Source organism: Carettochelys insculpta, chromosome 1 (assembly GCF_033958435.1).
Source record: "Carettochelys insculpta isolate YL-2023 chromosome 1, ASM3395843v1, whole genome shotgun sequence".
NCBI lineage: Eukaryota > Metazoa > Chordata > Testudines > Carettochelyidae > Carettochelys > Carettochelys insculpta.
Window position 1 is genome coordinate 263,359,029 of NC_134137.1, and position 17,319 is coordinate 263,376,347.

Below are 17,319 nucleotides of genomic sequence, written 5' to 3' on the forward strand. Positions count from 1 at the left end.
TTTGAGGTTTTTTCTCATTATTCATATTTCTGCCTCCAGTTGTTTTATAGGGCAAGTGAATAGTAAATTGTTGCATTCGTAGTTACCCCAAGAATGTGTTAATATTCCTTAATGTCTGTATTTTAGGCATTTATGTCATGTTTCACCCATCTCTATTCTTGTTGTGATTATAGGCAATGACCAGAGTGAAACTGGACTTCCTGGATCAGCTAGCAAAATTTTGGGAACTACAAGGTTCTACTTTAAAAATTCCTGTGGTGGAAAGAAAAATTTTGGATCTGTATTCTCTGAGCAAGGTGAGTAAGATTCTTTAGGATTTGGGGAAGCGTGGGACTACCTGAGGTGACAGTAGCGGTTTCATGCAGGCTGAGCACTGGATATGCCGTGAAGTCAAGGAGATGTTAAAATGTTCATTATCAGGATGATTACAGAGAGATGCCAGACAATTGCAGGTATGGATAACAATTACATTTGTGTTGGCTGCGCAGTATGCAGTATGAAAGTCGGGCAAAATTAACCAATAACTTCATTGGCAGTTCTTTTTTGTACTGCTGCTTACACATGGTAGGGCAGAGCTGCAGGAGTGTCGAGCCTTTTGCAAGACTTAGGGCCTGTCTACACTTAGCAATTTATCAAAACAGCTATTTGGAAATAATTATTTCATAGGGGCCAGTGAATGCCAGCACAGTAGGTGCCAGCCTGGAGTGGGAAGGAGAGCCTATAACCATGCTGGTATAAGCTCCCGTGTGGGTGTCTTAAAATATTTGTAACCTGGTTGATTGGGAATAAGAGTGCTTTTTTCTAGTTTACCTGCTAAAAGCAGTCTTTTGCTGATATAAACCGTATCTACGTAAGAAGGATTTTGCCATTGCTTTTTTAAAAATGTAGATTAAGCCTGTGAGTGTAAGGTGTTACTAGCACTGCTAGGTGAAAGCCAGTTTCCATTTACTGACCAAAATTTACTTGTCTCATGTTATTGGACATTTGAAGGTTTGGTCTGTCTGGTCACATCTGGTTCTTCATACACAATGGTGAGAAGAACTCAAACTTCCTGATAGAAATTTTCTTTAAAAAAATGTTCTGTTTCAGATTGTTGCCAACAAAGGAGGTTTTGAAGTGGTCACTAAAGAGAAGAAATGGTCTAAAGTGGCTAGTCGTATAGGCTATCTGCCAGGAAAAGGCACTGGATCGCTGCTGAAGTCACACTATGAACGGATATTGTACCCCTATGAACTCTTCCAGTCTGGGGTTAGCCTTATGGTGAGAGACTTGTTCCCTTCCATGACAGAAAGATGGGACGCAAACTTCTTCATGCTATATGCTAAATTATCACATGTGGTTCTGTGCTCCTGAAAACAGCAACTATTTTCATCAAACCAGCACCTGCTCAGATTTGGAAGAAGAATAGCATTAGCCTTTGCATTGTGATCTGGGGTAGGGATTGTACCTTCAGGTTTCCCTTATAGGCCTGAGCTTCATTTGTTGTTGGGGATGGGAAAACGGGCAAAGACTGATACATTTGTTTGGGAAGGTGTCTCTGTAGGAGGCGGGTTCAGTTTTCTTATTTCAGGCTTTATTCTGTGGTTATTCTACTCCAAATGGCATGTGCAGGGGGCCTGCAGCCTCACTAGTGAGAAAAACCATTTTTTCAAATTCAGTTACAGAATCAATACTTCAAGAGCCTCAGTGTATGCGAATACAAGACAGTCCTTTCAAACTATGCTTTTTGTAATCCCTGCTTTAAGAACAGCACACACACAATGATCTGTGCCAGTTAGAAAGTTTATTTTCACCCCTGGATTGGACAGCAACTGAGGATCAGGAAATCGCTGAGCCTAGGGATAGGCTCTTAAGCAGGAAGGAGCAATGTTGACATCAACTCTCCACCTGCCCACCCCACCCCATTTCCAGGATCTACCTCCCTTGGTGCTCAAACCCGCCCTGCATCTCCAGGCTTTACCCACCTCAGCCCCTAAATCCAATCTCTTCCCCAAGCTTTACCCCCCGCTTCTCCCATCTCCAGGCTTAACCTGCCTCAGCCCCAAACGGGCCCCTGGGACTAACCTATCCGTGGCACTGGCTGGGGAGCTAATGCAAGGCAGCCACCTGTGCGCCTAGCAGAAAGAAGGTTGGTATGGAGGTGTTCTGCTGGCAGGGGTGAGTGAAGCCACACCCACCATGGGGTGTGGCCGCTCAGGTAGCCGGGTGAGTAGGGGCTCTCTGTGGCTCCTTGCCCTGCTGTCACTGAAATAATGGAACTAAATTCAGTTGGTTCAGTGGCCGGATCCCTCTTGCCACCCTACCAGCTGTTAAACCAATTAAATTTAATTCTGCTGTTTGAGTGACAGGCAGGGTAAAGAGATGAAGAGGAGTCAGTGGTGGCAGTGTCCAGAGCTGTAAATGACTCCTTTAAAGAACTGCAGGTTGCTGAACCCTGGGCATGTGTATTGCAGTATGACTTCACTGATGTCCTGACTCTTGAAAAATAGGGCTGATTCACAGTCCATTGAGTCTGACCCTCTGATCGATCAATCTGGAGTCCTTCTGTGTTCTGATCCTTTAGGGCATCCAAAAGCCAAACTTGGACATTAAGGAAAAAGTGGAAGCAGAGGAGCTCAGCTCTGATGCCCAGACTTCTCCAAAGCAAGGCACAAGAATGAATGTTGTACTGAAGAGAACCAGACGCATCAAATCCCAGGTACCCACATTATGTGGCCACTAGAGAGAGAATGCATTTATTCTTTGCACAGTGTGGCAGCACTCAGAGCGCAACAGCCTTTGTCTGGCCATGGGAGCCCACTCAAATGTGCTAAGAAGATACAGTCCTTTTTTAAACTCCAGAGACATATCTCTTAGGCTTGGTCTATTCGGACATTGTATCAGCTCAACTGGTGTTTGCTTTTATAACCAATATAGTTCAACTGTTTTCATATTTTCAATGTCTTAGGTTTGTTGATTTTCATCAGTGAATGCACCAATGCAAGGTAACTAGATAAAAGCTACTTTTAAACTGGTATAAAAGTGTATCAACATGGGGTTTGTGTCCATTCAACTAAATCTTAGAATAAGCTTGAGTGCAGGAAAGGCTTTAGAGTCTGTGGGAAACTGAAAGTGGGACCAGTTATCACAAGATTAACTGACAAGTTCTTTGTGAAGAGCTTGCAATGGGGAGGGAGATGGCGGGGTGGTGGCTGAGGAATCTGCTCCACTTCCACACTTTTATCCTGAATATAAGCACTCTCTTTTGTATGGGTTCAGGCTGCTATTCCTACAGCCACTTTTGCTGTTTTACTAGGCAATATCGAAGTTCCATGAAGACTGCCAGTAACTTTCCTTTCAAACTGAAACAGCATTATTTTACATGCCAACTTGTCAAAAAGGGACATGGTGTATTTTTTACTTTCTTTCCTTGCAAGCTTGTTCAAGTAGGCCATATCTGTTTCTGATAAGATAACTTCTTCATTATAAAAAGAGACTCTCTGAAAGCTTTTGGACTAGGTCCATGTGGCAGAGTCTAGCGGCTTCTTGCTGGCCAGTCAGTGGGAGGTAGGTGAAAGCTAAATTTTAATTTAATCTTTAACTATTTGTGCCATGCTGTTTTGTACTTACTTTAAGCACACTGATTTTTTTTTCCCCGTATCTAAAAGCTATGAGAAACACAGAGTGGATATCTCATGCCTCTCGGGTTCTTAATTTCTCTGCACTTCTGAGTACTCTTCAGCTTTGAATAGCATGTTCTGTTTTTCTTAGTTTATGATTCATTTAGACAGGATTACTTTTTATCTGATCTCCTCACTTCCTAGCAGACTTGCTACATTTTTGTAACATAACCATATACAAAAGCATTACAACAATAGTCCTAAGATGTGAACATGTGAGATCTCTCAAAGGCCGTTTGTACACATGCCACTTGTTCCGAAAGCGGCATGCTAATGAACAGCCCGGAAAATGCTAATGAGGTGTGGATGTAAATTTCTGGCACCTCACTGGCATATGGTCACATGATTTGGAGTCCAGAAGCAGCTCTTCCGGACTCCAAAATAGCCATGTAGAAGTGCAGCCTCTGGGGATCTCCCAGAAGGAAATCCTCCTTCCAGAAGTTCCGTCTTCCTGAGGATTTCCTTCTGGGAGATCCCCAGAGGCTGCGCTTCTACATGGCTATTTTGGAGTCCGGAAGAGCTGCTTCTGGACTCCGAGTCATGTGACCATATGCTAATGAGGTGCCAGAAATTTACATCCATGTCTCATTAGTATTTTCCGGGCTGTTCATTAGCATGCCGCTTTTGGAACAAGCGGCATGTGTAGAAACAGCCAAACTGTGTTTCATGGGGTGTAGTCAGTAGTGTGCACAGATGGGAGACACCTATTCGAGAAAAATCTAGCATGGTACAGGAACCTTTGGTTCTTGCTAAGTGTGTGGCACTCTTCTGCATTGGTATTGAGCCACTCTCTTGGGGGCACTGTGCTATTGTGTATCTTGTAGATCAGATATAAAAGAGACAATATATCATTAAGATTTCATTGCTCTTTGAGAACTCTATAGTAGTTTTCAGTAAAACAATGGTCTTCCTCACTCTCCCTCATAAAAACTTTTCATAGTGTACCTGGCACAGAATAGGTGCTGCACTTCATTCATCATGAGTTTATTTTTGCACACGAAGTCTGCACAGCTCTTTGTAATTAACCTGTAGAAAATGACTCTCTTAAAATCTAAACACTTTTTAGCACTTAACAAAAGAAATAACAGAAGTGAATTCTCTGAACAAGAAAAGCCCTAATACTTTTAGGATTCATTCCAACTTGTTGGACTAACTGGGGAACTCAATTCAAAGCAGAGACCTGTCCCTTATTCTCATGTTGAGAACAGCCCCAAATAGCATGCTGGCCCCAAACAGCATGAGAGCAGTTGTAGGGATCATGCAAAAGAGTCCAGATTTCCAGAGCAGGTGCTTAAGGAGAGGAGCAGCCTCTACTATAGGCAGGAATTCGAACCACCTAGCCCTTTGTAGGTTAAAGTCAACGTCTTGACTGGTAACAGAAGCCAGCTGGAGAGCCTCCAGACCAGTGTTCTTCCTAATTTTTTTTCTATTCATGCATGGAATAGATTTTTTTGTGCACTGAGGCATGTGCAGTTGTGCCCCACCAGTAGAAACACATGCTGCTGGCTCTTGATGCTCTGCTAATCGGTTGGGCAGCATTAGACTCTCTCCTGGGTGGCTGCCCAAGCGCTTAGCTTACAAGAAGCACTGCTCCAGATCCTGTATTTAATATGCCTCATGTGTGAATAATCGTCAGATAATCATGCTCCTGTATTCTGAATCGAATGAAGATGACCTGTATAGAGTGTGTCGCCAGTAGTCAACTGCATGTAACAGTTATTGGTAACTGATAGCATGTGTATCTGAGAAGATTTTTAGACAGGGGAGGTAATATTACTTTCCTAAAAGCAGAGGAAGCATTGTGAATCTACAGCTTACAGATCAGGTAGCTTAGGATGAGAATAGTAACGGCATAGAAGTAGCAACTGCAAGTTACTTGAATTACATATGTTAAGGATCGGAGGGTAGCCGTGTTAGTCTGGATCTGTAACAGCAACAAAGGGTCCTGTGGCATCTTATAGACTAACAGAAAACTTTTGAGCATGAGCTTTCATGAGCCCAGACTCGCTTCATCAGATGCATCTGATGAAGTGAGTCTGTGCTCAACGAAAACTCGTGCTTAAAACTTTTGTTAGTCTATAAGGTGCCACAGGACCCTTCGTTGCTGTATATGATAAGGAGTTGTACTGCTGCATTCTTGAAACAAGAATATTGAGTTTCAGGAAAGCCAGACTTTAAGGAATTTAAGAGATGTGTGAGATGAAGGTTCTCTGTTGCGAAAGACACCTGGGAATCATTAGAGACCATAATTAAACTACAGCTGACTACAAACCTTCTGAAAAAATTAGGAATGAGAAAGGGATGATGGGCCTTGGAAGGACTTTTCCAAGATCTGATTTAAAATTAGTCTTTTTTTTTTCTTTTTTTCCCTTCCCTGTTAGCCCCAAGCTAAAACTATTGTAAATGGCAGTGGTGGGGAAGGCAAGCAAGAACTTAATAAAGTTGAGCAAGAGAGGGAACAGAAGGAAAAAAGATTAACCTTAGAAAATAAGGATGGCTTTACAAATGTTGTGGGTAAAATAAAAGGTAGCTTGAAAGCAGATCACTTATTAGATGAGGACTGCTTATTAACAACTGAAAAATGGCTTAGATACATTTTTGTTTGCTACTTAATTTAATGAAAGTTTTAAGGAACAGCCTGTTTAAAAACAAGCAAAAGAACAGATGGGGAATACTGGAAAATACGTAGTTAAGAACAAATAAGCTGTAAGGATGCATCGAGAACTATTAAGGGATTTGACTAATGAGTTTACTGAGCTGCTGCTAATTTTTTTCTAAAAAAACATTGTACAGGGAGGAAAGAAAAGCCTCTGTTGCTCCAGTCTTTTAAAAGGGGATAGTGACACCAACTTCAAGTCTAGAGAAGTTTTTAGAAGAACTGAAAGTTGCAGGCAACACATCTGCTCTGAGTTCCCTTACCAATTTTTGTGTTTTGGCAATCACACTTCACTAATTTCGTAACATTTGTGTGTTACATTGTGGGAGAACATTGCAGTGGATACGATATACAAGGAAACTTTTTAACTCACTACATATGAAATGCTGAGAAGTGCACAAAGCTATAATGTTTAATTTTCAGTTTATCATAATCTTAAGTGCCACTTCTACTAATAGAAGATTAAAAATATCTGGTAGTAGTTGGACTTCCTTCAAAGGATGGGGTACTTAAACCTATGAAGTAGTCATTGTATCTTTTTAGTGTTTTCCAATAGGGAGATAAAATCCTGATCCCTGCCCCCAGTTTGGCAATTGTGGGACAATGAAGTAACTAGAAAAATCTATTAAAATACTTGAGGAAAAGGTGGTGATGAGACTACTTCATTACATGCTCCGTCACAAACCTTTATTGGGAATAATAACAGTGTGCTTATTAAACCACAACATTAAGGCAGAATAACTTCATAAGCACTTGTACTATGTGACTGACACAAGTGTGTCAGAGGTTGTTGGTTATTTTTCTAAAGTTGTGATACATATGGCTTTTTGTTGTCTTTTGGAGATAGAAATGAAAGCCTCATGGAAAATTGCAGCATGTTATGCTGTAGAAGTAGCAGGAAACTCTTCCTGTCCTATCTCTTTAATTTTGTGCTTTCAAAGTTATAAGTTCTCTTGATGGAACTGTAAGTGTCACTAAGGCTTTGTGTACATTAGCCAAAAACTTCGAAATGGCCATGCAAATGGCCATTACGAAGTTTACTAATGAAGTGCTGAAATACATATTCAGTGCCTCATTAGAATGAGGGCGGCCGTGGCACTTTGAAATTGAGGTGGCTTGTCCAGGCGGGGCTCCTTTTCGAAAGGACTCTGGCAACTTTGAAGTTCCCTTATTCCTATGAGCAGATAAGAATAAGGGGACTTCGAAGTAGGCGGGGTCCTTTCAAAAAGGAGTCCTTTCTGGACGAGCCACGTGGTGGCAAGCCGCGTCAATTTCGAAGTGCTGCGGCCGCCCTCATTCCAATGAGGCACTGAATATGTATTTCAGCGCTTCGTTATAAACTTTGAAATGGCCATTTGCATGGCCATTTTGAAGTTTTTGGCTAGTGTAGACATGGCCTAAATGAAGTTTTGGGTTTTAATAATCTTGAATGGTTTCGTATTCATAGTTAACTCTGTTTATAAACAAGTGCTGTTTGCTATGTAATCATTTTAGTGGTTTTTTTATATGTTTCTTTCTGAACATATAACTTGTTCTTTTGAAATGTGGCATTCCCCATAATGGAGGAGAGAAACTGGTGGCTATAGATAAATTCACCGTTACTTTTTAAAATTGTGTTCCCTTAGAGGGATTGAGAATCATGGTGCACATGTAAGAAAAGCTAGCCTGATAAGTTTGATTTTATTCTGTAATTCTGGCTGTGCCTAAACTGCACGCTTCTTTTTGGAGCCTGGAGGTCTCCCAGCAGAAATCTGCCATGTTGGGAGTGTTCTGCCAACATCCTTTCTTCCTTGTGGAATGAGGAAAACAGGGTTGTCTCAGCAGAGGGGGTTTTCCTGACATTTGGTCCAGTTTTGCTGGGCCAGACGTTGGGAAATCCTCTCCCGACAGCACTGTCAGCAGGAGATATGCAAGTGTGTTATGCAGTTTGTGTATCATTTGTCAACAGGTCTTGTCAGTCTAGACAGTCTCTGTAAAAAGGCAATGTCTGAGGAGAACTGGATAGATGTAAAGTTTAGTTATCTGTAAAGAATGATATTCGATTTAATTTTTCCATGTGAAACTAAGGATTGAGATTGCAGAATCAAAGGGAGTAAAAATTGTTTAAAAGTCTGTAAATATTGACGATTTATCATAGAACCATAGAACACTAGACTGGAAGGGACCTCGAGAGGCCATCGAGTCCAGCCCCCTGCCCCAATGGCAGGACCAAGTACTGTCTAAACCATCCCTGATAGACATCTATCAAACCTGTTCTTAAATATCTCCAGCGCTGGAGATTCCACAACCTCCCTTGGCAATTTATTCCACTGTTTGACCAACCTGACAGTTAGGAACTTTTTCCTAATGTCCAACCTAAACCTCCCTTGCTGCAGTTTAAGCCCGTTGCCTCTTGTTCTATCCTCAGAGGCCAAGAAGAACAAGTTTTCTCCTTCCTCCTTATGACTCCCCTTTAGATACCTGAAAACTGCTACCATGTCTCCCCTCAATCTTCTCTTTTCCAACCTAAACAAGCCCAGTTCTTTTAACCTTTTTTCATAGGTCACATTCTCTAGACTTTTAATCATTCTTGTCGCTCTTTTCTGGACCCTCTCTAGTTTCTCCACATCTTTTTTGAACTGCGGTGCCCAGAACTGGACACAGTACTCCATCTGAGGCCTAACCAGCACAGAGTAGAGTGGAAGAATGACTTCTCATGTCTTGTTCACAACACACCTGTTAATGCATCCCAGAATCATGTTTGCTTGTTTTGCAACAGCATCACACTGTTGACTCATATTTAGCTTGTGGTCCACTATAATCCATAGATCCCTTTCTGCTGTAGTCGTTCCTAGACAGTCTCTTCCCAGTGTGTATGTGTGAAAATGAAAAAATTGTATTGTTTGGGGAAAGGAGGTAATCTGATACCACTGGGATCTCTCATAAATCCCATTTTGTCTGTTTTCATTAATCATGTGGCGTAGTGGGAAAATAACAGTCCAGTAAAATTAAAGGGACACCAACTTGAAAAATTACATTTGTCTGAATGGTGTACCTGTATATTAAAATGACCTAAAATATTTATTGTGTGTTTTAGGTTATATGCTTTGTAAGTTCTCTTGTATGTCAAAATCAGTTGCAGCATTGCCCAATGTCAGCTTTATGTTTGCTGTATTTAAAAAGCAAACAAACAAAAAAGAAGTATAAACATAAAGAGGTTAACAGAAAAAACACTTTAAAATTTAGTTTTGAGTTTTGCTTACCAGAAAGGCTTCTTTTTATATATCACCAGGAACTGTGATAAGTTCCTTGCAGTACCAACAGAGACTGATTCATGTCTGGCAGGAGCTAGTAAACTTATTTGGTAACATCAGTAAAATAATGCAGTTTCTCAATGAGCATCAGTGAGCAGCATGATGGATTAAAAATGTTCTCGATGACTGTACTGGAGGCCTTTAGGAAGGACTTGAATGAAGGAAAAAATAGTTGTCCGGTGGGCCAGCTGAGGAAGGACATTCCAAGAACAGGGAGTAGCATAAAAGAAAATATTGACAAAATGAGGAAGTTTGTGAGAGGTAAGGGGACGGAAGATGTATTGAGGCTTCCATCTCTGGCTGAGTGGAGCCAATGATTAATAAAATAGGGTTGGATATGCATATAGTACTTCGTACAGTAGAATTCTGATTCATTCCGAGAGCTTGTAGACACTGTAGTAATATAAAAATAATGAGGCTCAGTGTTAGGCAGGACTGTGAATGAATGGACAGAAAGGGACAAAACGTTAGAACAACCCGTCGTTAGTAGGGGGTTGGCCTGGATGACCTAGTAAGCAATTTCCATTTCTGAATTCATGTGATTTGAGGAGTATCATGTGCAGGTTAGGGACTGTGGGGAATCGTAACTCTGTCATGGCATCTGAAAACCTATGCCCAGACAAGGATTCAAGAAGATCCACGAACTGTGAACCTCATTAATAGTTAGTGGATATAGCCATCCGCCACTCAAGTAGCAGATGAAGACTGACATAAACCAGGGTATTAATATCAAGTTATTCCTGATCCATAGTAACTTGGAACTAGTCACATTAGTAATTGTTTTTACCAGAAGTCAAATCTTCTCGATCCCTTCGTGTATAGAAATACCTTTGCCACAAAACTTTAATGCTAAATGTGGAGAAATCTTTTGGAGAGTTGGGAGAGAAGTTCCAGTCTGAAGTTGGTTCGGGTTCCATTCTTGCATCTGGATACTGGGTTTGGGGATGAAAAATCAGGCCTTCCGTGTTCTCATGTGTAAAGTGGGTGTTGTCAGTGTGAATGGAGCAATGAGAGGAAGAGAGCAAACAGACAAACGTGCAGTGAGTAGTGGGGATCTCAGAATAAATGCTGATGGTGTTGTGCTGATGTGGTCTTGTTTTTAGGCAGAGGCAGGAGAAATGAGTAGAAATACTGAGCTGAAGAAGCTGCAGATCTTCGGAGCTGGACCAAAGATGGTGGGACTGGCAATGGGAGGAAAGGATAAAGAAGGTAAATTAGGCCTCTGTTTTATTCTGGGGGTAGGAATCTGCATCTAGATTCTGAAAGTGTCTTGTGAACCAAATCTCACTGCTCCCACTTCAGAGAGAAGAGGTAAAAATGAGCCATCTTGACCGGAAAACGTTAGACACGTCGGCATTTAATTCATGGGGACGTTGATGGAACTCATGGTAGCTAACCACAATAGCTGGACCTTTAGTTGTACAGATGTATTCCTTTTATTTCGGAAGTGTGCTGAACAGGTTGAGAATTACTGGACTTGAAAAAGTGATTGATCAGTATTAATGCCAGTCATGCTAGATAGGCACACAGATTGTAAGGGCAATTCACTTTGCTTTATGATGTAACTGGATCTCCTGTGGAGATGAGCAAGGCAGGGGGTTACCTTTCCCTAATTATATGCAGTTTAGTACAATGGTCAGTTTGCTTCTGGTGAAATTATGTGCCAGGAAATTAAAAATTTGATGACAATATTTTAAAACTGCAAGGTTTTGCATATTTCATTTATCAGAATAAAAATATTATTCCAGTTTCAACTATTTTGGTGACTTATTTCAAAATACCTGTCAACAAGTATATCAACAGTACAACAGCAAAAAAGATTCCCCCAGAGTTAATAAAATAAAATAAAAAAAAAACAAAACCCTAAAACCACCCAGTTCCAGTTGGAAGGGGACTGCATGGACCCCCCCAAAGCCCAGACACTTGCACTCCCACCCAGAGCCCAGGTGCAGAAAACCCTCTGTCTAGATTACCGTACCCTCCCCCACCCCATTCTCTTCAGAGCCCAGCTGTGGGGCAGCCCTCAGGCCAGACTAGCATCCCCCCTCCCCTCAGAGTCCATCATTGGGGTAGCTCCTGGGCTGGACACCAGAACCTCAGAACCTTTACTCCCCCCCATTTGTTTACTGTCCCACCAGGGGATATGGTGTGCTGCAGCCCTGCCCTTCCTCAGCCTTTGCCAGAGCTGGCTACATCTCCCAGACCCTCTCCTACACCAGGAGAATGAGGATCAAAGAGAGTAGAGCCTCCAGCTATGTCAGGCTGGCTGCTCGGCTCATTGCAAGCTGAGCTCTGCAGAGTCCTGCAGCCCCTCATGTCAGCCTGAAATTCTCCAGGAGAAACAGGGAATTCTGCAAAATTTTGCATAGTAGAGAATGCCCTTAGGAGTACTGGTCAGGTATACCAAAAAGTTTTGGCTTTCTTTGCGGCATTAAGTACAAATTGCTTCCAAAGGCAGAGTACCAGGCTAATCTTTACATGATCTTTGTATGCTGGATTTTTTAATGCTACCTTAATGAAATGTGTGCAACTTTCCTTTACTTCAAGATGAGGTCTCTCGGAGACGTAAAGGTACCAAGTCAGAACCATTTGGCATGCAGATGAGGCAGCGCAAAGGGACAATTTCTGTCAACTTTGTAAGTGTGATTTCTTTGCTCTCGAGCACATAGTATAGGAAAAGAAGCTGTCAGCTGGTGTTACTTTTGATGGATTTATGCCATTGGGAAAATAGGGCACTGTAACAAATTCCATAAGATTATACTATCAGCCTTAAGATGAGAATATGAATTAATCACGGTAAAATCATTCAATTTTAGGTGGAATTTCCACCTTTTTTTAACAGGAAAAAAAGATATTCCATCCTGAAGGGTGTGGCCTGAGACTTGAGACCTAGGTTCAATTATCTGCTCTGTTATACACATACTGAATGATCTTGGGTAAATTGCTTGGTCTCTCTTTGCTTCAGTTTTCCAGCTATTAAATGGAGTTAACAATATTTTTTCTCCTTAGTGGTGGTGTAAGGAAAAATACATTATATGGTAAGTACTTAAATTCTACAGGAATGGGGCCATACAAGTAAATAAAATCATTTAAACCAGCGCTTCTCAATCTTTTTGATACAAGGGCCTGGCTTGCCACTATCCTAAGCTGTCTATGGAACCACTTCACACACTGGTCCTTGAGAAATGTTGGTTTAAATTACTGAATACGAGGCTAGTTTTGTGTCAAACTGCTGTCTTGCAATGAAAGAGGTAATTTTTGTTAGTTTACCAGAGGGAAAAATAAAGGGGATAAATAAAATTCTGTAGTCATTTGATAGCGGAGCATGGAAGAACAGTGTATAGGTTTTTTTATTTTATTGGATAATTCAAATGACTTCACTTTTAAAAATGTCATACTTTGTGCCTGTATGCAGTCCTGCATAAAGATTAGTACTTCTAACATATTTGAAGAAACAATGCTTTATTTTTCCAGAGCTTCAGAAAGTCTTCTGAGAAGCTTGTTTCAGTTATTTGAAATACACTCATCCCTCACTATATAAGCATAATTGGTTCCCAAATTTCTGCTCATAGGTGAAAACTCATAAGAGCAAGACTAAATTCCCATTAAAATACATGTAAAAGTCTCCAATTTGTTCCAAGTGCTTGTAACTTGACATAAATCAGTTGTGTTTAGGTACTTTTCTGATGTATTTGAACAGTTTGGCACCAGAAATAGGATGTAGTATATGTATGTATGTTTGTAGAACAGGGATTCCCAACCTATGGGTCAGGACCCAGACATGGGTCACCATTAGATTTAATGGTCACCAGCTGGGCAGTTCTGAGCTGCATGTGTCTGTTAAAGAAGCCTTTTGCAGTTTCTTAACACTGCTGCCTCAGGCAGATATCTGTCACTGGAGGTATCAGTTACCTTATGCTTAGATGTTGAAAGCTTAAACACTTGAGTTAATTGGTTTTGGTGACTGTTACCTGCTGGGAGCAGGAGGACTGGGGGAGCCACTAGCCTAGCAGCCCTGGTGAAGAGCGGTGGGGGGAGAGGGGGGAATCTAAGGCTGGGGGCATTTTAGGGATGTGGGTGCGGGTCTAAGACTGGGGGGAAGTTTGGGGCTGCTGGGGGGGGTCTCCCTGCTTCCTGGCCAGGGACCCCATGGTTTGCTCATATAAACGAGGGAAGTTCACTCATTTAGTGAACATAAGTATACGTGTCCCTCATTTTAGTGAGTACTCATAAGTAAAGTACTCTTTAAATGAGGGATGGGTTTCCTAGTTATTTCTAATTCCAGGGGGGTCCTGGGACTTTTAACGAACACTCATATAAAATGTTTTAGATAAAGCGATGGCTTCTGAGTTTAAATTGAGGGTCAAACCGTGTAAATATAAACCAGCAACAGCTAGATTCTTGAAAACAGATGGTGTTACAAGTATGAATAGGCTGTAACTTGTCTGATTTGCAAAATTAAAAGCATTGAATTCCTTTAGTATTTGTGATATTTTTATGTGTGCTGTTTCTCTGTGATAGGAGTGGCTGCTATTAGTGATTTTCATTTAATAAATAAGATTTTATTGTAAAAATGTTGTCTTACCCAGTCAGTTTTCCTTATCAGGGAACTTAAGTCGGATTTAAGTTATCTCACACTTGTGGGAGGGGTTCAAATACAGTAGCAATAAAACCAGAAGCTTGCAGCTTATATTTTCTGGGCTTAAGTTTGTAAAATGTCCAAAAATAAGTGCTGCTTGGACCTGGATAGCATTTAAGTGAGAGCTCTTCAAGGAAATAAGAGTTTGAAATGTACACGTCTCTTCTAAGTCAGTCTGTAACCTTCATCTCTAGAATATCCTATTGCAGTTCAGGTTGTCCTCCTTCCCCACCCATTTCTTATATGATCTTTGTGTAAAATGGTAGCTCCATGCAAAATGCAACATTAATTGCACAACAGTCATGAAGTTTGAGATAGTTAACGTGCGGTCAAATATCAAGTATACAGTGTACATGGGTGGCGCACGATTCGAAAGCGGCATTTCAAACTGCGCACAGCCAGCATTATACTGATGACGCACTGCATATTCGTGGCACCGCCTCATTAGCATCTGCCGATGTGGCTCGTTACCATGCCCTTTCCCAAAGGAAGGGGCTAGTGTAGGCATAGCCCTACTGTAGCAACTGCCACCAACGAATCATTGTGATGCTGAGGTGTTACCATCCTTTTCCCATAATCTTCAATACACACTGTCTGGTTTTAGAAAGAAGAGGCTTTTGAAGTTTGGGGAGTCCTTTTGAAAGACCCTCATCTACGTGGGCAGCACGTGATTTTGAAAGCAGCACTTTTGACCCATGCGCGGCCAACATTATGCTAATGAGGTGCTGCATATTCGTAGCAACGCCTCATCAGCATCTGCTGATGTGGCTCGTTACCATGCCCCGTCTGAAAGGAAGGGACAAGTGTAGATGGGGCTCACATATTTCAGAACAGTTGTAGTTGTAATCCTCTCCTTTTACATACTTAGTTTCTTAACTTGTTTCAGTGACACCTTCCATCTAGATTCTCTGCCAGCTCAGTTTGAGATGAGGGTGTATTGTTCCTCCCCTTCCCAAGTTTAAGAAATAAACCCCCAAAACAAAAAAATTTCTCACCATACTTTCAGACATTGTTGGGGTACAAATAACTTAACTTTGAGCTTGTCTTGGACATGCGCTTCCATGAAGATTAATGTTTTCACTAAATCTGGGAAATGATGGTTAAAAATCTGCCAAAAAAAAAAAGTCTCTTTGAAAATTTCCTGTCCACCATGTGTAATTGAAAATAGCAAGATTTTAAGGGGCATTGCATGCTTGTGCGCTTAAAGTGCACATACCCTCCTAAACAGGGTGAGGTAACAATAGGGCCTTGCATTATGTGATGCATTCCTGTTGTTTTTCAGTAACTTAAAAAACTTGATGTGGTAAAGACAGCCTGACGTTGTTAAAACCAATGCCATCTCATCTGAGAATAATGCGGGATTTTGGATCAAGTAGCGTATTAAGTCAGCATTGCTATTAAATGAGTAGGCAAATTATTCTTTGGATACAGCAAGCTAGCTATTTATTTAAATTGTATGACAGCTGAGTAGTTTTGTAAAACAAATATTTTAGGAGATTAAGTATATTTTAAGGAGAAAAATAGCTTTTAGACAGATCTTCAGGCCAGTGTTCTTGTTGGACAGATAGTAAATGAGGAATTGGTGTGCTGGAGTGTGAATTCTTAGGTTTCATTTACACTAGGAGAGTAATTCAAATTTAGGTGACTTATGTCAAATTGTAAGGAATGAGTCCATGCTACAGAGTTTATTCTGTGAACTTTCAGGGGTGCTAAGATTGACTTTTGTATTCCTACTTTTCACTAGGAGTAACACCAAATTCAGTCTTGCATGGGTGACTTTAGCATAGTGCAGGTGGAGTGCTGCGAAATTTGACATACTTGACCTCCTTGATATGTTCCAATGTGATCACTCTGGCCATCACTTTCAGCTCCACTGCTCTGCAGGTGTGCAAGAAACAGTCCGATAAAATTTGTAACTTCCAGTTTGGCCAGAGTGGTGAGTGGAGCAGGCAGCACACCTCAGTAGCATATCTGGCCATGAATTTTCAGAGTAGTAGATGAGCTCTAGCATGGAGCGTGCAGGAGATCCAGGATCTCACTGCTGTGTGAGATGACATTTTCCCAACACAGATTCTGCAGAGCAGCCAAAGAAGGGTATGTCAGGGATGCCCAGCAGTGCCATGTGAAAATAAAGGAGTTCAGGCAGGAGCACCATAAAACAAAGAAAGCCAACGGGCTTTCTGGGTCATCACTGTAAACAGGCTGCTGCTTTGAGCAGTTGCATAGGCTTCTAGGGAGTGATCCAACCACTGTCCTCAAGTAGTCTGCAATTACCTCTGAGGAGATTCCTCGGGAAACCCCTGAAAACAGTGGATGAGGAAGAGGAGGAGGATGACAATGATCAGCAGGTGAATGGAGCAGCCTATCTCACTGACAGTCAGGAGCTTTTTTAATGTTGGATGTCATCCCCTCCTTTCAGGATGTTTCCCCAGCCAGACCCTGATGACAAGGAAGTCACTTCTGGTGAGTTCTCATTTTTAATAATGCTAAAATGGGTTAAGGCAATAAGGTGTGATCTCTGGCAGGGGCTTGTACCTACATAGCCCAGGGCCCCTGGAACAGCTTTTTAATGTGTCTGGGGACAGAGCGCTGATCCTTCTTGCACATCTCTATAAAGTTTTCAGACAGGTGGTACTTATTTCTTCTCATGAAGTTTTTGGGGAGGCCTGCCTTATTTCAACTTCCTTGATTGACCTTTCCACGCCAAGCCACCAGTAAGTAATCTGGTGTCATGGCACCACAGAGTAGTGCAGCGTAACAACCAGCCTTGTGCTCACATTGTCAGCATTCATTCCTTATCAATATTGCTTATTCTAAGCAGACTAATATCTCATTTCGCAACCTAGAAGAAGCAGGGGAAGAAGCATTAAGTTACTATGTGATAGGACAAGTCACTCCGTCATGCCCGGGCCAAGTTTCACTGTCCCATCAGAGTGGGTAGCAGAAGGACACCCTGACTGAGAGATGCAAAGCTCCGACAGCAAAACCACATTGTCATACTTGCCTCCCCCCCCGACCGTTTCCTTTTCTTTCCCCATGCTTCTGGGGGAAGGGAAAGGCTCAGTACTTCTG

General features: G+C 41.6%; 1 protein-coding gene across 3 annotated transcripts in view; it reads left to right on the forward strand.

Annotated features, from left to right (window-relative positions):
• KDM5A (lysine demethylase 5A) overlaps positions 1-17,319 on the forward strand; it is a 77,050-nt gene that overhangs the window by 4,862 nt on the left and 54,869 nt on the right. For 2 of the 3 annotated variants that reach the window (XM_075006325.1, XM_075006308.1), the window contains exons 3-7: positions 174-296; positions 1,090-1,260; positions 2,564-2,698; positions 10,712-10,817; positions 12,156-12,244. In XM_075006325.1, the coding sequence (XP_074862426.1) occupies positions 174-296; positions 1,090-1,260; positions 2,564-2,698; positions 10,712-10,817; positions 12,156-12,244 (624 nt within the window). The remainder of the gene's footprint in view (positions 1-173; positions 297-1,089; positions 1,261-2,563; positions 2,699-10,711; positions 10,818-12,155; positions 12,245-17,319) is intronic. The other variant, XM_075006316.1, reaches the window with a different exon arrangement.